At 36.8% G+C, this 22,348-nt stretch overlaps 2 protein-coding genes across 6 annotated transcripts in view; one reads left to right on the forward strand and one right to left on the reverse strand.

Annotated features, from left to right (window-relative positions):
* Positions 1-22,348, forward strand: part of DAAM (disheveled-associated activator of morphogenesis-like protein) — a 368,710-nt gene that overhangs the window by 335,492 nt on the left and 10,870 nt on the right. Inside the window, exons 17-22 of one of the 3 annotated variants that reach the window (XM_070099673.1) lie at positions 111-272; positions 1,856-2,037; positions 4,886-5,069; positions 6,414-6,609; positions 8,226-8,393; positions 14,628-14,709. In XM_070099673.1, coding sequence (XP_069955774.1) covers positions 111-272; positions 1,856-2,037; positions 4,886-5,069; positions 6,414-6,609; positions 8,226-8,393; positions 14,628-14,693 — 958 coding nt within the window. In that variant the 3' untranslated portion in view covers positions 14,694-14,709. Of the gene's footprint in view, positions 1-110; positions 273-1,855; positions 2,038-4,885; positions 5,070-6,413; positions 6,610-8,225; positions 8,394-14,627; positions 14,719-22,348 lie in introns of all 3 variants that reach the window. The other 2 variants (XM_070099665.1, XM_070099657.1) reach the window with 2 other exon arrangements.
* The window catches only part of LOC128684896 (testis-expressed protein 9), a 78,118-nt gene continuing 68,491 nt past the window's right edge, over positions 12,722-22,348 (reverse strand). For all 3 annotated transcript variants that reach the window (XM_053771227.2, XM_053771226.2, XM_070099692.1), the window contains one exon: positions 12,722-13,879. The gene's annotated coding sequence lies outside the window, so the exon portion shown is untranslated. The remainder of the gene's footprint in view (positions 13,880-22,348) is intronic.

Genomic DNA, 22,348 nt, shown 5'->3' on the forward strand with positions numbered 1-22,348 from the left:
TATATGAGTGAGTGAAAGTTGTTGAATGTTTTCTTTGGGTCACCCTGATTTTTTGTAATCAGGAATAGAGAGATACCAGAGAGGTTATGTTGACTTACTGTATGTTGCAGGGTACTACTGAAAATGGACAGTGATGGAGAGTTGGCTCCTGATATGATGGAACAGCTCTTGAAATTTACTCCTACAACTGAAGAGAAGGCCATGCTGGAAGAACACCTCGACGAAATAGAAAATTTGGCACGAGCCGACCGCTTCCTCTATGAAATATCAAAGTAAGAATGTAGATATTTTTTATTATCAGTGTGAATACTGTCTTATGAAGAATGTTATTTACTTTTTAAGAGAGAAATTCAAGTAGTGTACAGCATTAATGTTCTTGCATCTTTTTGGTACTAACAAGTTAAATTACCTGGAGTTTACCTAGAGAGGGTTTCAGGGGTCAATGCCCCCGCGGCTCGGTCTGAGACCAGGCGTCATAGTGGATCAGGGTCTGATCAACCAGGCTGTTACTGCTGGCTGCACGCAAACTGATGCACAAACCACAGCCCGGTTGGTCAGGTACTGACTTTAGGTGCCTGTCCAGTACATTGTTGAAGACAGCTAGGGGTCTTTTGGTAATCCCCCTTATGTATGCTGGGAGGCAGTTAAACAGTTGAAAAAATGCATAATTTTGTAGTATGTCAACAGATTGCCTTATGCTATATCCTATTTATTTAGGTAGGTTTAATAATGAACAGGTAAGTGAAACCTGTTTGCATGAAATTATTTTCCCTGGTACAGTCATGTGTCGCAACGATGGGGATACGCTCTGTGAAATTTGTCGTTAGGCAATTTTGTCGTTGTGCGAACATCATAGAGGTGTATAAGGCTGCTGCCGTCATAACACTGCATATTGTTTTAGAGTAAGCTTTTTCTTCTATAAGTAGAAAGAGTACACTCTAGAATAACAATAAAAAGTACAGCATAATAATTACATAAACCAGTAACATAGTTGTTTATTATCATTATCAAGTACACGTATTATGTACTGTACGTTATTGTATGTGCTATACTTTTATACGACTGACAGCGCATGGAACCATTATCATATATACTATCTGTCTTTGACTAAAATGTTGTTATGCAGTGCATGACTGTATGGTTTTTACAAAATAGTTGTTCCTACATTATGAAAATATGTTCACTAAGATTAGAGAATGGAAAATGTTAAATTTTTGCTTAAACTATAAAGGATATCAGAAAATTTGTTATTGGCAATCTGGTGAGGGTGTATGCAGGGTTAATCAAGTAAAGGAAAACTGATTACAGCCTCTCTTCACTTAGTGACTTACTTGTTTACCGATGATTCAGAGTTACAAAGGGCTCTCTGACCAGCATGCATACCTAAATAATGTATATTAGAGCTGATTTCCTCTATTTGTTTAATACAATATACAGTACACTACTGTATAAACATTTAAAAATATACCAGAAAGTAATAATGTTGGTAGAATTACCGACACAAGTGCAACTATTGTGACCTTTTATTTTATAATCTAAAAAAGGTTTTAAATGGTGCAAATGTGACATTAAAACAATATCCAAGATGGTTGACACAAGCCCACTACCATTATAGTATGCTCCTCACCTAGCGACGAATTCATTTACCGGCGTAGTCTTAGGAATGAAACTCCTTCGTTAAGTGAGGAGAAGCTGTACTGTATTTTATTAAAATTGCTCAAACAGTTGATAACTTTTTTTCTGCCATTAATAAAACCATAACCTTATTATAGTCATATTATTGCATTTATTACCTAACTTGAGAATACCCATAGCTTCTTTATGCTAGATTATACAGCTTTCCTTCCTTTTTTAGAATTGATCACTATGAGGAGCGACTTCGATGTTTACATTACCAGAAAAAATTTAAGGAAAGGCTGGCAGAATGTGAGCCAAAACTATCGTCAGTTATTAGTGCAACTAAAGAACTTAAGAACAGCAAAAGACTGAAAAAGTTTATTGAAGTTGTTTTAGCCTTTGGAAATTATATGAACAGAGGTAAGCTAAGGATTTTTTATGTAATTTAATTTAATATGCTATACTGTTATTCAATTAAAATTGCAAAACATAGGTAAACTAAAGATTTTTTATGTGATTTAATCTAATATGCTGTATTATTATTTATTATTTTTTTTTTATTATCACACCGGCCGATTCCCACCAAGGCAGGGTGGCCCGAAAAAGAAAAACTTTCACCATCATTCACTCCATCACTGTCTTGCCAGAAGGGTGCTTTACACTACAGTTTTTAAACTGCAACATTAACACCCCTCCTTCAGAGTGCAGGCACTGTACTTCCCATCTCCAGGACTCAAGTCCGGCCTGCCGGTTTCCCTGAATCCCTTCATAAATGTTACTTTGCTCACACTCCAACAGCACGTCAAGTATTAAAAACCATTTGTCTCCATTCACTCCTATCAAACACGCTCACGCATGCCTGCTGGAAGTCCAAGCCCCTCGCACACAAAACCTCCTTTACCCCCTCCCTCCAACCCTTCCTAGGCCGACCCCTACCCCGCCTTCCTTCCACTACAGACTGATACACTCTTGAAGTCATTCTGTTTCGCTCCATTCTCTCTACATGTCCGAACCACCTCAACAACCCTTCCTCAGCCCTCTGGACAACAGTTTTGGTAATCCCGCACCTCCTCCTAACTTCCAAACTACGAATTCTCTGCATTATATTCACACCACACATTGCCCTCAGACATGACATCTCCACTGCCTCCAGCCTTCTCCTCGCTGCAACATTCATCACCCACGCTTCACACCCATATAAGAGCGTTGGTAAAACTATACTCTCATACATTCCCCTCTTTGCCTCCAAGGACAAAGTTCTTTGTCTCCACAGACTCCTAAGTGCACCACTCACTCTTTTTCCCTCATCAATTCTATGATTCACCTCATCTTTCATAGACCCATCCGCTGACACGTCCACTCCCAAATATCTGAATACGTTCACCTCCTCCATACTCTCTCCCTCCAATCTGATATTCAATCTTTCATCACCTAATCTTTTTGTTATCCTCATAACCTTACTCTTTCCTGTATTCACCTTTAATTTTCTTCTTTTGCACACCCTACCAAATTCATCCACCAATCTCTGCAACTTCTCTTCAGAATCTCCCAAGAGCACAGTGTCATCGGCAAAGAGCAGCTGTGACAACTCCCACTTTGTGTGTGATTCTTTATCTTTTAACTCCACGCCTCTTGCCAAGACCCTCGCATTTACCTCTCTTACAACCCCATCTATAAATATATTAAACAACCACGGTGACATCACACATCCTTGTCTAAGGCCTACTTTTACTGGGAAAAAATTTCCCTCTTTCCTACATACTCTAACTTGAGCCTCACTATCCTCGTAAAAACTCTTCACTGCTTTCAGTAACCTACCTCCTACACCATACACTTGCAACATCTGCCACATTGCCCCCCTATCCACCCTGTCATACGCCTTTTCCAAATCCATAAATGCCACAAAGACCTCTTTAGCCTTATCTAAATACTGTTCACTTATATGTTTCACTGTAAACACCTGGTCCACACACCCCCTACCTTTCCTAAAGCCTCCTTGTTCATCTGCTATCCTATTCTCCGTCTTACTCTTAATTCTTTCAATTATAACTCTACCATACACTTTACCAGGTACACTCAACAGACTTATCCCCCTATAATTTTTGCACTCTCTTTTATCCCCTTTGCCTTTATACAAAGGAACTATGCATGCTCTCTGCCAATCCCTAGGTACCTTACCCTCTTCCATACATTTATTAAATAATTGCACCAACCACTCCAAAACTATATCCCCACCTGCTTTTAACATTTCTATCTTTATCCCATCAATCCCGGCTGCCTTACCCCCTTTCATTTTACCTACTGCCTCACGAACTTCCCCCACACTCACAACTGGCTCTTCCTCACTCCTACAAGATGTTATTCCTCCTTGCCCTATACACGAAATCACAGCTTCCCTATCTTCATCAACATTTAACAATTCCTCAAAATATTCCTTCCATCTTCCCAATACCTCTACCTCTCCATTTAATAACTCTCCTCTCCTATTTTTAACTGACAAATCCATTTGTTCTCTAGGCTTTCTTAACTTGTTAATCTCACTCCAAAACTTTTTCTTATTTTCAACAAAATTTGTTGATAACATCTCACCCACTCTCTCATTTGCTCTCTTTTTACATTGCTTCACCACTCTCTTAACTTCTCTCTTTTTCTCCATATACTCTTCCCTCCTTGCATCACTTCTACTTTGTAAAAACTTCTCATATGCTAACTTTTTCTCCCTTACTACTCTCTTTACATCATCATTCCACCAATCGCTCCTCTTCCCTCCTGCACCCACTTTCCTGTAACCACAAACTTCTGCTGAACACTCTAACACTACATTTTTAAACCTACCCCATACCTCTTCGACCCCATTGCCTATGCTCTCATTAGCCCATCTATCCTCCAATAGCTGTTTATATCTTACCCTAACTGCCTCCTCTTTTAGTTTATAAACCTTCACCTCTCTCTTCCCTGATGCTTCTATTCTCCTTGTATCCCATCTACCTTTTACTCTCAGTATAGCTACAACTAGAAAGTGATCTGATATATCTGTGGCCCCTCTATAAACATGTACATCCTGAAGTCTACTCAACAGTGATTTAATCTAATATGCTGTATTATTATTTAATTCAAATTGCAATGTCAGTATGTATTTTGCAAGCTAATAACTGCTATAAGGTTAGCAAAACCTCTTTTACATAGCTGAGTAGTGTTCTTTCCTTCCATGTTCCCTCTTTCCTGCACATCAGATCACATCTTCATCATTAATGTTGATTCTTGGCAGGTGCTCGTGGTGGTGCTTATGGTTTTCGCGTGTCTTCCTTAAATAAATTGACAGACACCAAATCCTCCAACAACCGATCCATCACACTGCTTCACTACATGATCAGAGTGTGTGAGAAGCAGTGGCGAGATATCCTAAGATTAGACGAGGATTTCCCTAACATCAAAGAGGCAGGCAAAGTGAAGTTAGTAGATCTTTTATACTTTTATACATTAGCTGTACTCATGATATAGAAATATCACATAGGCACAGACTTAAGTTAGCATTGTTACACCTTTAGCCTTAGACCAAGGAAGCATTAAAATATTAAAAAACTTTGCTTTTGTTTGTAATAGACTCGAGTGTTGCCACAAATTGCATTTTGATCTCATTTGAGGTTCAGAGTTAGCTTTAGATATACAGTACTTTACTGTACTTTTCACACCCAGTCTTGCAAGGAATTTGCTACTTTTGTAAACATAATTAATTGTGTAAAAGAGGCATCACATGGGTGCTAACTTACGTTAGTCAGGTAGCATTCTGACATTTTTTTACTCTAGACCGCAGGGGTTTAGGAGTACAGTAAGTACTCGACGTACAAACATGTTGATAATCTTCTGTATTGTGTATAATAATGATATTATACACAATAATGATATAATGATATACACAATACAAAAGATTCTCAGTGTGTTGGTAAGTAGAGAGCTTACTGTGTTGAAATGAATTTCAACTTAATGCTTTCGTCATAATAGGCCTGTTGTTGCTACCAATTTCATCTTATTTAATACGTTGTTTAGTTCTGATTGTAATAATAATAACAGTAATATAATACAGTACTCAATTTGAGGAGCATAGAAATTAATCTTGACCCTGTTTCCTGTTTCATTACCTAGGTGCCTTTGCATTAGTATAGTATGTATGCTGTCTCACTATAAGCAAAGAATTGTATTAATGTTGGTAGAATTACTGACAATGTGTTAGGTAAAAGGGCACAAGTACAACTAATGTGACATTTTACTGTGCCAATGTTTCGCTCTCCAGGAGCTTTATCAAGCCATTACAGCTTGATAAATGTTGCCACAATAAAATGTCACATTAGTTGCACTTGTGTCTGTTTGCCTAACAAGCAAAGAATTGTAGCTTTGATTGTTTTATTATTTTAAAAGAAAAAATAATTTATAATCAAGCCAAATGATGCAATTTTGTGTGCTACAAATTTTTTTTAATCATTTCACTCTGGAGTTTTCAGGTAGAGTTTCAGATTTTACAAAGATTAAGCCAGTTGCGGGGAATATCGTAAAGATTTTTGTATCTTGTACTATGCCTACGAGTTCTGTTGCAACTATCAAGAAAGTGTTTCTAGACAGGAAATTATTATTGGCTACATCAAAATTGTTAGGTTATGATATTTAAACACTGTACTTGATACCTGTTGCATTATGTACACCACTTCTGTAATTATATGCTGTACTATGGTTTGTAATTATGTATCATAAAAATTCTCTTTATGGAGGGATCTTAACCATTTTGTAATATTTTTGTGCAGCATTACTGAATTAGAGAAAGAGATAAGTAGTCTACGGCAAGGGCTGGACTTCATAGAGAGGGAGGTAACGTGGCACAGAGGCCAGGGATCACCGCCCCCAGGCGACCGCTTTCGCTTGGCCATGAACGAGTTCACAGCCTTAGCAAAAGACAAGTTTACAAATTTGGAGGCTCAGTTCAATTTCATGAAATCTCAGGTGAGTATTTAACTTATTGATATTCAGTGCTGAAGATTTTAGTCTTTTTTTCTTGTAACCACCGCTACTAGCTGGCACTGATTTGCTTCATCAGCTGTGACCCCTGTCCATCATCCTCTTCTCTCTTTTATCTAACATTGATACCAGTTGCCATTGCCTGGTGGTGAGAGGAGCGACTATCGTCATTTAGGTCCAGGGATTAAATTCATGAGTTTGTCTGGTGCTCAGCAACAGGAGGATCAAGCTTCCACCACGTCTTGCACTGAATGACCCCACGGGTTTAGCACTTAACATGATTTTTTTTTTTTTAACAAGTCAGCCGTCTCCCACCTAGGCAGGGTGACCCAAAAAGAAAGAAAATCCCCAAAAAGAAAATACTTTCATCATCATTCAACACTTTCACCTCACTCACACATAATCACTGTCTTTGCAGAGATGCCCAGATACAAGAGTTTAGAAGCATATAAAATACCCCTCCAAACTGCCAATGTCCCAAACTCCCATTTCTAGTACTCAAGTCCGGCTATATAAAAATAACCGGTTTCCCTGAATCCCTTCACTAAATATTACCCTGCTCACACTCCAACAGTTCGTCAGGTCCCAAAAGCCATTCATCTCCATTCACTCCTATCTAACACACTTACACATGCTTGCTGGAAGTCCAAGCCCCTCACCCACAAAACCTCCTTTACACCCTTCCTCCAACCTTTTCGAGGACAACCCCTACCCCACCTTCCTTTCCCTACAGATTTATATGCTCTCCAAGTATTCTACTTGGATCCATTCTCTCTAAATGACCAAACCACCTCAACAACCCCTCTTCAGCCCTCTGACTAATACTTTTAGTAACTCCACACCTCCTCCTAATTTCCACACTCCGAATTCTCTGCATAATATTTACGCCACACATTGTCCTTAGACAGGACATCTCCACCGCCTCCAGCCATCTCCTCGGTGCAGCATTTGCAACCCAAGCTTCACACCCATATAAGAGTGTCGGTGCCACCATACTTTCGTACATTCCCTTCTTTGCCTCCATGGATAACATTTTTTGTCTCCAGATACCTCAACACACCACTCACCTTTTTTTCTTCATCAGTTCTGCGCTTAACTTCATCCTTCATAAACCCATCCGCTGACAAGTCAACTCCCAAATATCTGAAAACATTCACTTCTTCCATACTCCCTCTCTTCAATGTGATATCCAGTTTTTCTTTACCTAAATCATTTGATAACCTCATCACCTTACTCTTATCTATGTTAACTTTCTACCTTTACACACACTCCCAAACTTGTCCACTAACCTTTGCAACTTTTCTTTGGAATCTCCCATAAGTACAGTATCATCAGCAAAAAGTAACTGTGTGAACTCCCATTTTGTATTTGATTCCCTAACAATGCTCTTTTTCCTCAACATCTCCAGCTTTTTTCCTCCATTTCTTTTCCCTCTTATGCGTAGCATTGAGCTGCTCTTACAGATTTAGCATTTTTCATAATTGTAGTCAGTCTTCATCTACTCTCAGGAGAGTTCATTAATTTTCAGAATCTTTTAAGTAACTTGCAGTGTGATTTATTTTTTACCTTTCATAACTAAAGACTTTTTCTGTATTTTCCAGTTTGAAAATGTCACGGCTCTCTTTGGGGAAGACAGCAAAACAACGCAACCAGAGGATTTCTTTGGCACCTTTGATTCCTTTATTGACATGTTCAGGGAGGCAAAGAAGGATCTGGAGAATATGAAAAAGAAAGAGGAAGAGGAAGAAAGGAAGAAGAAAGAGGCTGAGGTGAGTAAATTAATAACTGATAAAAAGAGTATCAAATACTGTCAGGGTAGGATAAACAGAATATTTTGGTAATAACCCAGTATTGCTTATTTGAGTATTCAGTTTTGAGGCAAAGTTATTACATACAAGCAAATTGCAGATAAACAAAGCTTATTACATGCTGCAAAGATTGAGTTTAATAGACAGTTAATAATGGCTATAGTAAATCTATTTTCTTTATTTTATTGGTAACCATTATAGGAATATGACAGCAGATGTAGGTGTGATAAGTGTTGTTTAGTCTACTCAACAGCATTTATATTAAGCAAAGAAATACTGTATACATAACTACAATGACACCAAAGGACTTGAGACAAATCTTTTATTTGGGCTTAATTTAATTTTACTTCACGTCAGGTTTAGTTTTAATTTTTTTTTTTTTAAGTTTCTCAATATCTATTCTAGGAGTTTTGCAGTCATCCATCAGATTCTTTTCCATTGTGGTAGGTGCCTCTATTATATTTGGTGTACTAAAAAATATCAAAACCACAACAAACACAACTACAATTTTTATTTTTATTTTTTATTTTTTTTCAATGAACTGGCCATATCTCACCAAGGCTGGGTGACCTAAAAAGAAAAACTTAAGTTTCTCTGTTTGACTTTAGTAATGTATACAAGAGAAGGGGTTACTAGCCCCTTGCTCCTGCCATTTTAGTCACCTCTTACAATTACAACATGCATGGCTTATGGAGGAAGAATTTTGTTCCACTTCCCCATGGAAATGCAATTTTTATATGTATAGAAAATTTAAAAATTTAAACTTCATCAAATATGAAGTACTCATGTATAAAATGTGTACAGTAGTCATAATACATCTCCAACACCAGAGTTTGTATTCTGTAGCTTAGCAATACAGCATTCATCTCACATTTAAGAGGACCCATTTTGAATCCAGTTGAGGCAAGATGCATGGGCAAGTTTCATGAACTTGCAGTTTCCCTTAGCAGTTGTACCTGGTGTTCCTAGAAGCTGGTTAGATGATACGAGTCATATCTTAAGGAAAAGGCCTTAAAGATTTCAGTAAAAAATGAGCCCCACTGCTTGGCTTTTTGGGTTATCCTGGGTTATTAACACTTAGGTTAATTAAAAAAAATCTTCAACTAAAGACAACTTACCTATTGATGCAATGTGAATAAGAACAGTACACATACAGTATAGCATTGACATCTGTGGAGAGAAGCTCAAGTATGACAATATTTGCCTTTAGTCAGGAGTTCAGAAGATTTCATCAAAGTACCATTCCTGGAATAATTCGCAAATAATCTACAAATTGGAAGCTTTCCTAAAGACAAAAGAATGCAAAAGAAGTGTTTTTGCATTGCTGACACTAAGAACTAAGAACTCTTTTCTTTTTTCTGTTATATTAGAGACTTTAGCCATCCCTTACATTAGTCCTCTTCAAGGATTATTTCTTTCTCTGATCCTTCACAAACTCAATCTTGTTAATCTGCTCTTACACACAGAATCTTTGATATGAATCTTAGCCCTGGCTTTCTAAAGATGCTTGTCCCTAAATACATTCTGCTAATTATTAGAATGTTCAAAACATGCATGACTTAATTTGACTTTAGCTTTCTCTTCATCTCCCAATTTCCTGACCAGACTTCCGGCTTCCTTTACCTTGTTAATGGCCCAGGACGCTGAAAATGTTTGGCTTTTATTTCCAATTTGTGGGTTAGTTGTAAATTGAAACATTTGTGGTGACACTTTCTATTTTAATGAACTTCCATTTGTGATTCAGAGATCACAAATATCATATATGTATCACTGCTTCTGGGATTGTTTCATACTCTTATACACACAAGTCACAACTCACACAGTCATGAGAAGAAAAAGAACCCTTACACTGCACTGCATATATCAAACATAAGGAATACTATGTAGTTAAACAAGAATGAGAGTGAACTTTATTTAATTGGCAGCCCGCAACAAAATAATGAACTTATGCACAGCTGTACGAGAGACATGCCAATTCCACTTGTACCAAAGATAATGAATTACTATCTGAATGTGTTTTGATCAACATTAATCACCACTTTCTCTGGTCCATTGTCTCCATATAGTAATAGAGCTTGGTGGTAATCTCTGTGATTTTAATACAGATAAACAGAGGCAGCAACTTGTCAAACTCTACAATATAACCACTTTACTAAAAAGCTCTTAATAGTTGGACCTAGATAATTAAAAAAGTGACCCTGATAACTTCAAGATGTCATCAGAGTGCTTGATCTAAGAATATTGCTGCTGCTATTATTTTTTTTCAACAAACCGGCTGTATCCCACTAAGGCAGGGTGACCTAAAAAGAAAAATGAAAGTTTCTCTTTTTAAATTTAGTAATGTATATGGGAGAAGGGGCTACTAGCCCCTTGCTTCCGGCATTTTAGTGACCTCTTATGACATGCATGGCTTACGAGGAAGAATTCTGTTCCACTGCTCCATGTAGAATAGGATATACTATATGAGGTATAAATGAAAATACTGGGCAGGAGAAATAGTCTGGTATATTTTAATGAAAAACCTTTCTAATATAGGATGGAATATAATAAAAAAAATAATTTTATACCTACTGTACTGTACAGTATTTCATTCTTTTATTGGCCAATGTGTCTGCTGTTTAGATTTAATTATACGTACAGTACAGTAATGGCTGATAAGTATTATTGTATGCCTTATCTAAGTGAATATAGAGGCTCCCTTCCTTTATGCCAATTAAGTTGTTATTGTGCAGTGTCCTAGTTCTGTTGATAATTTTGTATATGTGATATGCATTCACCTTATCAGATGTGCTCTTTGCAAAACTTGAACGTGTTTTTTTACCACTAGCTGTCTTCCACCAAGGTATGGTGACCCCAAAATAAGAAACATTACCAGCATTTTATTGGAAATTATCTAATGGCTATAATTATAACCAAAATTTTCAAAGGGGAGGAGGAGTAAGCCAACAGAAGGCCTCGGTCAGATGACCAAAAGCTCCAACTGTGGGTCATCATATGACTAAGACCCATGTCAGGAAACACTTGCCCTGATTCCTGATGTACCTTACCTAATCTAACCTACCATCATTAATTCAGTAGTTATTTGCCCAAAGTGTGCAGACATCATATCTAAAATGATCCTCTGAAGCATAACATTGTCACTCCTCCTCCTCCTCCGGAGTGCAGGCACCCTACTTTCCTCCTCCAGAACTCAATTATGCGAAATTAAGTGTTTGTCAGCCTGATTAAGCTTAACACAGCTGCCATGGATTGCATTTGCATAAAGCAAGGAAAATGTAAAAAGCATTTCCTAATAAGTATAGAGTTTTATGAGCACCACTACTGTAACTTATCAACTTTTATTTGGAAAGCCTAAGCAGCAGAAGAATTCTGGGTCTGATGATTACAGTTTAATGAGGTTTAGCTGTGAAAATACATTAATTACCCTTGTGCAATCAGTAAAACTTAAAAGTAATTTCTGTTACAGTAATTAGATACAATTTTCATAACGTTTAAAGCACTGGGTCTTAACCATCGGCAGTCCCTGAAGAATTACTCAAGTAGCAACGAATGAAAGTTGTCAAAGAATTACAAGCAGTTATCACATTGCTATGAATTAAATCTTCAGTTTAAACTGTAAATGACAATTTACAATAAGATGAGAGATAGTGGTGGGCAGATACAGTACTGGAATAGTGTTTCACATTTCAAGGCAGTAACTACTCTTTACCTTGTGCTGTATTTTATATTCTGAATGAAATTGATTTGTATTTCTCATATTATTGATGCTAATGATTAAAATTCTAAATAGTACAGTTTTTAATGTATTTGAAAATTTAAGAATTGCTTACTGTACTGTTGCATACAGGTAGCCTTGAAAATTCTGATGTCCCAAACATGGAAATATAGTGTAACTGTTACTCTGTATGTATACATTACATGAATACTTATCTGTGCCTATGTATAGAATGACAGGGACATCCATGTCTGGTAGGCACCAGTCAAGTTCATATATGTATATGTACAAGTTTTTATTACAGTATTAATACAAAAAAATACTAGCATATAATAATGCTAAAGGATAAAAATATTCTATCACATGTCATTTTTTGTAGATCTTAGAACTTTGGAACTTCACAACCAATTTTAAGTTGTACCTACAGTTATTATTGAACGTATAGCGTGCTCTGATAATTCAGTAAATATTGTTTACTAATAATATATCCCACAATCTTTCACTAATAACAGGTATTCCATGTGAAAACTTAGGAGACAAAGATTAAAAGCTGACTAGGAGAATCTGCCTGATGTAAGGCCAGCCCTTTATACATTCATATTTCAATATATATGTTTATAGTGTATCATACATGTTGAGTCTCATGCAGGATGTGTGAGACTTACCCATTCCTCATGTCCCTTTCACACAGAGTTGTGGCCATATCATTTATTCATAAGTATAAGTGAATTCACATATTTGTTTTACTGTATACAAGTCAAGAAAAGTGTTTTTTTTCCTTTTAGAGATTTATCTGTTAGTTACTGATAGCTGTGACTGACAGAGAGTATCATTGTTCAGGTTTATTATTTGCTTTAACACAATACTTAGAGAAGTAGTGATTGCATGACTCCATATCAATGATTAGCAACATTTATTGGGTAAATTGCAGTTAAGTAAAAAGTTATACCCAGATTAATTACAAAACAGCATTGAAAGTTTTCAAAAAATTTTAGCAAAAAATTTCATAAAATGGATATCTGTCGGCACTTTCTGTATTATTCGTATGTCATTAAATATTTCGTGCATTGAATGCTTAAAGCAGGACAACAAAATTATGACACACTTCATTAATAAAATCAAGCTACATGTATTTAGATGAATTTTGGTTTTATAAAGTTGCCACTATTGGAATACAGTAATTTAATATTTTGTTACGACTGAAGTGGCCATCATTAGAATTTTCATGTTTTATTAAATATGTTGTGCAGTAAATTCATAAGATTTTTTTATTGGAAGTCTAATACTGTACTTTGTTGTGAGAATATTAGAGTACATACTATAAAGAAAAAGACGGCACAATATCATGACTGGAACAATATGCAGATAACCCGCACACAGGAGACACAAACTTGTGTTGACGTTTCAGTCCAATTTGGACCACTAAGTAGTTAATGGTCCAAGTCAGACAAACATCATGATAAGTTTGTCTCCTATGTGAGAGTTATTTGTGTATACATACTGTAAATTTGTTGCATTGAATTGCTTTGTGCTCAGTAGCACTGCAATATTTATAGATAAATGTTTATTGGCCCAGCTCTGAGGCCCATGTGAACCTCATACAGTTGTGTACAAGATGCATGAATGTAAAGATTCATTGTCACATTATGATGCAGCATTGTCTCTCCAAGTACTAGATGCAGTGGTGAGTGTGGAAATTCTCTCGCTGTTCATTGTGATATTTATCACGCATCTGAAATATAACACAATAAGTGTGTGTTAATCATATATAATGGAAGTGGCTGGCAGTGTTTCTGACACTAGGAATTAAATTATTATATAGTACATATTTGCACCCAATGCTATGTTAATGTTGGAATGAGTACCCTGTGCTGACAAGGGGAAAACTCGGGTAGGGTAAGGAAAGTATTAATATACTGTACTTTTGACAGTAAAAATACTCTGCCACCTGACCTTTCTTATTGTAAGTTACTCTTGATTATGCATTAACATTGAAATCATTTGTATATTACATTTCCTAGCGAGGGCTTGCAAACCTGCTGTAGTTTCCTGCTTAAAAATAATAGTATTTCCTGTTTGTGTTCTTATAAAATTTTCCTTCAGAAAAAGCTTGGAGGGTTTGTTGTTTAATCTGTGTTGTCTTCCAGTTTTATCAGCGCTCATTAAGATATACAGTATTTTTTTATTTTGCTAATATTTTAACAGATCATTTAATTTTGCCTTGAATATTGCATCTTATTTCTTAAAATGTACTGTACATGTGGTTGCTTATAGATTTGTAAGCCTGTGTTAACCTCATTTTTAGTTAGAATTTTTTGTGAGTATATTAATAGCATCATTGAAGCTAGCTTTGTATTTAGTTATTTGTTTTAATGGCGTGTATTTGTTCAGCTTATGTGTAGTGACAGACTCAACTGTGTGTTTAACCCTAGTGTTCATGTCCTTATATTTAGTTTTCTAGCATCATGTTTGTCTTGCAGCGATATAAACGACGATCCCTGCCTAGCAGCTGGCACGAGCGAGCCGTATTTGCCCTCTGGCACTGACATTGGCTCTGACCTTGTACGACAGGTGACCCAGCACTACCCCGACACCTGTACAACTAACATCACCTAAAACTCAAATTCAAAAGCCATGTGAATAGTTATACCAGGACCTAAAGATGTCATAGGAAAAGATGACTAATTTCTTTCCCCTTTCACCAAGCTTAAACTGACCTGTTAGAGCATTACAAGGGCCTTAAAGAAGAAAAATAGGGAGGGAAGAGTTGTATGTTTTATAATATTTTAAATTAGAGTTTGCCACCACTGCTCATTATATTGGGTAAATTATTAATAAGAACAATGTCCAACTAAGATCTGAAAGTAAACAGACCATGTTGTACTGGATATTTGCATATATAAACAATGCCACACAAAGACAAGTAGATTGTAAGCAATATTTGACTTGAGTTGAGCTTTATCATGTCAACAGTAGGACACCAAAATGCTAGCTAATGTCTCATCACAGTGGAAGAGAGAAAAGGAGAACATTAGTGGGAAGGTTGACAAAATGAGGCATAGGTTTTCTTCACTAATCTGATTGCCCAGAAGTAATTTTGCAAGAGGTAGTATATTAAATACATGTTTGTCCATTCTTAAAACTGGATTAGTACAGACTAGGCTGTATTATTCCCAGCCATGACATGGACATATTTTTTTCAAGGTTGATTACACAGGCACTTTTAATGTAGGTAGTAGGTTGGTAGACAGCAACCACCCAGGGAGGTACTACCGTCCTGCCAAGTGAGTGTAAAACGAAGCCTGTGATTGTTTTACATGATGGTAGGATTGCTGATGTCTTTTGTCTGTCTCATAAATATGCAAGATTACAGGCATGTCTTGCTACTTCTACTTACACTTAGGTCACACTACACATACATGTACACATTTATTTATACACACTCATCTGAGTTTTCTTTGATTTTATCTTAATAGTTCTTGGTCTTATTAATTTTCCTTTTATATCCATGGGGAAGTGGAATAAGAATCTTTCCTCCGTAAGCCATGCGTGTTGTAAAAGTCAACTAAAATGCCGGGAACAATGGGCTAGTAACCCCTTTTCCTGTAAAGATTACTAAAAAGAATAAGAAGAAGAAAATTGTCAAAGTGGGAAGTCTGAATGTGCGTGGATGTTGTGCAGATGATAAGAAAGAGATGATTGTGGATGTTATGAATGAGAAGAAGCTGGATGTCCTGGCTTTAAGTGAAACAAAGCTGAAGGGGGTGGGAGAGTTTCAGTGGAGAGGAATAAATGGGATTAGGTCAGGGGTTTCAAATAGAGTTAGAGCTAAAGAAGGAGTAGCAATAATGTTGAAGGATAAGCTATGGCAGGAAAAGAGGGACTATAAATGTATTAATTCAAGGATTATGTGGAGTAAAATAAAGATTGGATGTGAAAAGTGGGTTATAATAAGCGTGTATGCACCTGGAGAAGAGAGAAGTGTAGAGGAGAGAGAGAGATTTTGGGAAATGTTGAGTGAATGCGTGGGGAGTTTTGAATCAAGTGTGAGAGTAATGGTGGTTGGGGATTTTAATGCTAAAGTGGGTAAAAATGTTATGGAGGGAGTAGTAGGTAAATTTGGGGTGCCAGGGGTAAATGTAAATGGGGAGCCTTTAATTGAGCTATGTGTAGAAAGAAATTTGGTAATAAGTAATACATATTTTATGAAAAAGAGGATAAATAAATATACAAGGTATGATGTAGCACGTAATGAAAGTAGTTTATTAGATTATGTATTGGTGGATAAAAGGTTGATGGGTAGGCTCCAGGATGTACATGTTTATAGAGGGGCAACTGATATATCGGATCATTATTTAGTTGTAGCTACAGTTAGAGTAAGAGGTAGATGGGAAAAGAGGAAGGTGGCAACAACAAGTAAGAGGGAAGTGAAAGTGTATAAACTAAGGGAGGAGGAAGTTCGGGTGAGATATAAGCGACTATTGGCAGAAAGGTGGGCTAGTGCAAAGATGAGTAGTGGGGGGGTTGAAGAGGGTTGGAATAGTTTTAAAAATGCAGTATTAGAATGTGGGGCAGAAGTTTGTGGTTATAGGAGGGTGGGGGCAGGAGGAAAGAGGAGTGATTGGTGGAATGATGAAGTAAAGGGTGTGATAAAAGAGAAAAAGGTAGCTTATGAGAGGTTTTTACAAAGCAGAAGTGTTATAAGAAGAGCAGAGTATATGGAGAGTAAAAGAAAGGTAAAGAGAGTGGTGAGAGAGTGCAAAAGGAGAGCAAATGATAGAGTGGGAGAGGCACTGTCAAGAAATTTTAATGAAAATAAGAAAAAATTTTGGAGTGAGTTAAACAAGTTAAGAAAGCCTAGGGAAAATATGGATTTGTCAGTTAAAAACAGAGTAGGGGAGTTAGTAGATGGGGAGATGGAGGTATTGGGTAGATGGCGAGAATATTTTGAGGAACTTTTAAATGTTAAGGAAGAAACAGAGGCAGTAATTTCATGCACTGGTCAGGGAGGTATACCATCTTTTAGGAGTGAAGAAGAGCAGAATGTAAGTGTGGGGGAGGTACGTGAGGCATTACGTAAAATGAAAGGGGGTAAAGCAGCTGGAACTGATGGGATCATGACAGAAATGTTAAAAGCAGGGGGGGATATAGTGTTGGAGTGGTTGGTACTTTTGTTTAATAAATGTATGAAAGAGGGGAAGGTACCTAGGGATTGGCAGAGAGCATGTATAGTCCCTTTATATAAAGGGAAAGGGGACAAAAGAGACTGTAAAAATTATAGAGGAATAAGCTTACTGAGTATACCAGGAAAAGTGTACGGTAGGGTTATAATTGAAAGAATTAGAGGTAAGACAGAATGTAGGATTGCGGATGAGCAAGGAGGTTTTAGAGTGGGTAGGGGATGTGTAGATCAGGTGTTTACATTGAAGCATATATGTGAACAGTATTTAGATAAAGATAGGGAAGTTTTTATTGCATTTATGGATTTAGAAAAGGCATATGATAGAGTGGATAGAGGAGCAATGTGGCAGATGTTGCAAGTATATGGAATAGGTGGTAAGTTATTAAATGCTGTAAAGAGTTTTTATGAGGATAGTGAGGCTCAGGTTAGGGTGTGTAGAAGAGAGGGAGACTACTTCCCGGTAAAAGTAGGTCTTAGACAGGGATGTGTAATGTCACCATGGTTGTTTAATATATTTATAGATGGGGTTGTAAAGGAAGTAAATGCTAGGGTGTTTGGGAGAGGGGTGGGATTAAATTATGGGGAATCAAATTCAAAATGGGAATTGACACAGTTACTTTTTGCTGATGATACTGTGCTTATGGGAGATTCTAAAGAAAAATTGCAAAGGTTAGTGGATGAGTTTGGGAATGTGTGTAAAGGTAGAAAGTTGAAAGTGAACATAGAAAAGAGTAAGGTGATGAGGGTGTCAAATGATTTAGATAAAGAAAAATTGGATATCAAATTGGGGAGGAGGAGTATGGAAGAAGTGAATGTTTTCAGATACTTGGGAGTTGACGTGTCGGCGGATGGATTTATGAAGGATGAGGTTAATCATAGAATTGATGAGGGAAAAAAGGTGAGTGGTGCGTTGAGGTATATGTGGAGTCAAAAAACGTTATCTATGGAGGCAAAGAAGGGAATGTATGAAAGTATAGTAGTACCAACACTCTTATATGGGTGTGAAGCTTGGGTGGTAAATGCAGCAGCGAGGAGACGGTTGGAGGCAGCGGAGATGTCCTGTTTAAGGGCAATGTGTGGTGTAAATATTATGCAGAAAATTCGGAGTGTGGAAATTAGGAGAAGGTGTGGAGTTAATAAAAGTATTAGTCAGAGGGCAGAAGAGGGGTTGTTGAGGTGGTTTGGTCATTTAGAGAGAATGGATCACAGTAGAATGACATGGAAAGCATATAAATCTATAGGGGAAGGAAGGCGGGGTAGGGGTCGTCCTCGAAAGGGTTGGAGAGAGGGGGTAAAGGAGGTTTTGTGGGTAAGGGGCTTGGACTTCCAGCAAGCGTGCGTGAGCGTGTTAGATAGGAGTGAATGGAGACGAATGGTACTTGGGACCTGACGATCTGTTGGAGTGTGAGCAGGGTAATATTTAGTGAAGGGATTCAGGGAAACCGGTTATTTTCATATAGTCGGACTTGAGTCCTGGAAATGGGAAGTACAATGCCTGCACTTTAAAGGAGGGGTTTGGGATATTGGCAGTTTGGAGGGATATGTTGTGTATCTTTATATGTTTATGCTTCTAGACTGTTGTATTCTGAGCACCTCTGCAAAAACAGTGATAATGTGCGAGTGTGGTGAAAGTGTTGAATGATGATGAAAGTATTTTCTTTTTGGGGATTTTCTTTCTTTTTTGGGTCACCCTGCCTCGGTGGGAGACGGCCGACTTGTTGAAAAAAAAAAAAAAAAAAAAAACATAGAAAACCTGTTCTTGAATTCTTAGGTTATGTCCCATGATGTTTCACTAAAAGTGTGGTGCACCCACATAAAGACTGGTGTAGACATATGCACTTGTGTCCCTGTCACTGAATACTTACCACGATGATGTTTTGGCTGTTTACTAAAAGACCAAGAAAGCTTCCAATTAGATTTCTTGAGACTAAGCTGGAAACTACAAAACAGGAGAAAAAGCAAACCATTACAGTGGATGAGAGACAAGGTAAAATGTCTTTTTGGGCAGTGTTGCCAGTGGGGTGCTGCAGTTGTTATTGGGCATTTGCTCTGGTGTTTTAAATTTACATCAATGACTTAACATGAGGAATGAAACTTTGTGCATATCTATGAGCATGTATTGCAAGGTTCCTGAATGTAGCACTAAAAATGAATCTTCTCCTTAAAATTCATGGGTTTGTGTATTTGTAAATTTTGATTATCCAGTTTTTACCTCAGTAAAAATCCAATGCTTTTTCTGTTTAAATCTCTGTTTTGCCAGTTATACCTTATAGTTATAAATATCATTATCAAGCAGATTAGAACAGTATGCTGTACTTTTACAGAGATATGATCTCTTGACACAAAATGAACCCAAATTGAAACAAAATTTGTTATGGAGACTTAACTTTCCATTATTTATGGTTTTTAGTTTTGTGCAACCTCTAGGAACTTGATCCCTTCAAGAAACTTACAACAGATTGAGCAAGTGAAAAAAAAGATTAACGATGGAATTTAACGTTGATAAGTGTCTTCCTGCCTCTGTGGGAGATGGCCAGTACATTAAAAAAAAACAAAAGTGTTATGAAATAGAAATGAAAGAAAGCAAAAATGTATGACCTAGGACTTGTCATTGATAAGTCACCAGTAGAACATAATGATGAAATTGTCAAGAGAGTCATAGTGCTACACTAGGTAAATTTAAAATAGTGTAGTCTTTATGGGTGGGGATAGACTAGGAATGTTATTAACAACATACGTTAGACCAAAATTAGAATGTGCAGTGATGATATGGTATCCATTTCTAAAATTCTAAAAACAATACTTGGAGAGGCTAGAAAAAGTCCAAAGATGTACTACAAAATTGATTCCTTTTAAACAAATGAGACCTGGGAAGGAAGGCTGAAATATTGGCATGCTCTCATTGGTTATGGTAGGAAGAGAGGAAACATGATAACCACAAGACAAGATTTTTAAAAACCATAAATTAGGAGAACAAGATGTCAAATTTATAAACTGAAGAGGTACTGTACTGAAAAAAGTACTGGAAGGTGCTTAATAAACAGTGCTAGAATAATGAAACAGTATAGGTTAAAAGAGGAGGGTTGTATGTTAAGTTTGCAGCCACTAGAAATTAAAAAGTGAAAAGTGTATATGATAGACTGAATACTGAAGACAGGACACAAGCATAGTTTTGCTCTTTTGCAGCATTGGAGTCTCTTACCAGATAACTAATACTTAAGGAACATTATACTGTAATGTATTAGCAACCACATAGTAATCAAAATCCCCTCACCAGCATGAGGCACCTCCCTTTAGGGAAGCACGCACACACTATGAGGGGGAGGGGGTTGTACGTTGATGCTAGTAAACAGCTCGAGTCCAGGAACTATGACCCCTATGGGTTTAGCACTCATGACAATAATATAAATAATGTGAGATGTCATCATGGCCACTAAACTACATCTGATGGCTTCTTACATCTTTGTGGGAGATGTAGCAAGCATTACATAGGTGAAATGTTACAGAACATTACCTCAACAATTTGAGAACAAAGTATGATTGGTGCTTGCAAAGCCTAGTCAGTGCATGTGTTATCAACTGTGAAAATAAACATGTCTACTTAATGGCTTAAAACAGCAACAAAATTTGTTAAGAGAGGAAGATACAGGAGAAAATGCATAGAGCAGTAACAGTCCAGTTTTTGCACCATAGAACAAAACAGACGAACATTGAACATTTCTCTGTCTCTTGCAAAATTATTACTTATTTGAGTCCCACCAGTGAATATGATGCAAGAACAAATTAATCCTGTATTCCACCTGGTCAACCCTCCGTCTGAATCTCTAACTTCCATACCCCCCCCCTTTCCCAGTGTGACAGTATATAAACTTCTATTTTAGTTTTCCTATTATTGATTTGTGCAAGAAAGGTATAAAATACCAACAATATGAAAGTTAAGACACATGTGCAACATCTGGATATCTTTATTGTAATGAGGTAATCAGTCCCTCTGCCTTGGAGTTAGTGTTCACAGCATCGTGGTAGAACACTAACTCCAAGGCTGAGGGACTGATTACCTCATCTTTTGTATATAGTTCTACTGTCTTCCAATTATGTCCTAGAATCTGTATTGATAAAGCCACTGGATGGCGAAACGTCTACAATAAAGATATCCAGATGTTGCACATGTGTATTAACTTTCATATTATTGATTTAATAAAGCTCATCCTAAGCAGAATATTGTCTACAGTGGCTCTTGTCCTTAAGAGGTATTTTTATTTGCATCTTTCTTGGCATCCATTTTTATCTGTACAAAAGGGGCTTAGTCATCTGAAGTTTCTTGCTGTGACTTTCTTTGAGTTTCCTGTGTTAACCTTGACACCGAGGCTGTAGAATTTGTAATAAAATATGGGAAATTAAAGGTTCATGGGCTACTGGATACTAATAAGGGGTCTCCCTTGGGTTATTTGTGGTGCCAATGTAGAGGCTGCTACATGTGTCTGGTTCTCAATCTCAACTCTTGCTTGTGATGGTTTTACTAGACAATGTGATACATTTAAGACTGTCACTGTCTGTATAGTATATATATTAGTGTACATAAATTTGATTTTTCTCAAAGCTTTAGTGAATGCTTTAAAAGATGAATACTTAAGTATCATCTGATGTTTTTTAAATGAGATGCTGTGTATATATATAAAACACCCAATTTATGCCTAAAATTTCAATGTGCTCTTTGATGATAAACTAGATATGTACTGTCACTTGAATTGCTTATCATATAAAGTGACAAAAGTAAATGAGTAAGAAATAATCTAGAATTGTGTTTCTGACAGTGTAAAACTAGTCTTAGTATATTATGCAAGGATGAAATGTATCTTTAAAGTATTCTATCTTTTCAACTTTGTTTTTTAATCAAAATTTAAATTAAACTGCTCATCTTAAATGCTCAACATTGTTTGCTTCATACATTAAAAATACAGTAATTCAACAATACTGATTTGGAGGAAAAATAACTTAGCATCTCTATCTTGAACACTC

This window comes from Cherax quadricarinatus, chromosome 5, assembly GCF_038502225.1.
Source record: "Cherax quadricarinatus isolate ZL_2023a chromosome 5, ASM3850222v1, whole genome shotgun sequence".
In the NCBI taxonomy this organism is placed as follows: domain Eukaryota; kingdom Metazoa; phylum Arthropoda; class Malacostraca; order Decapoda; family Parastacidae; genus Cherax; species Cherax quadricarinatus.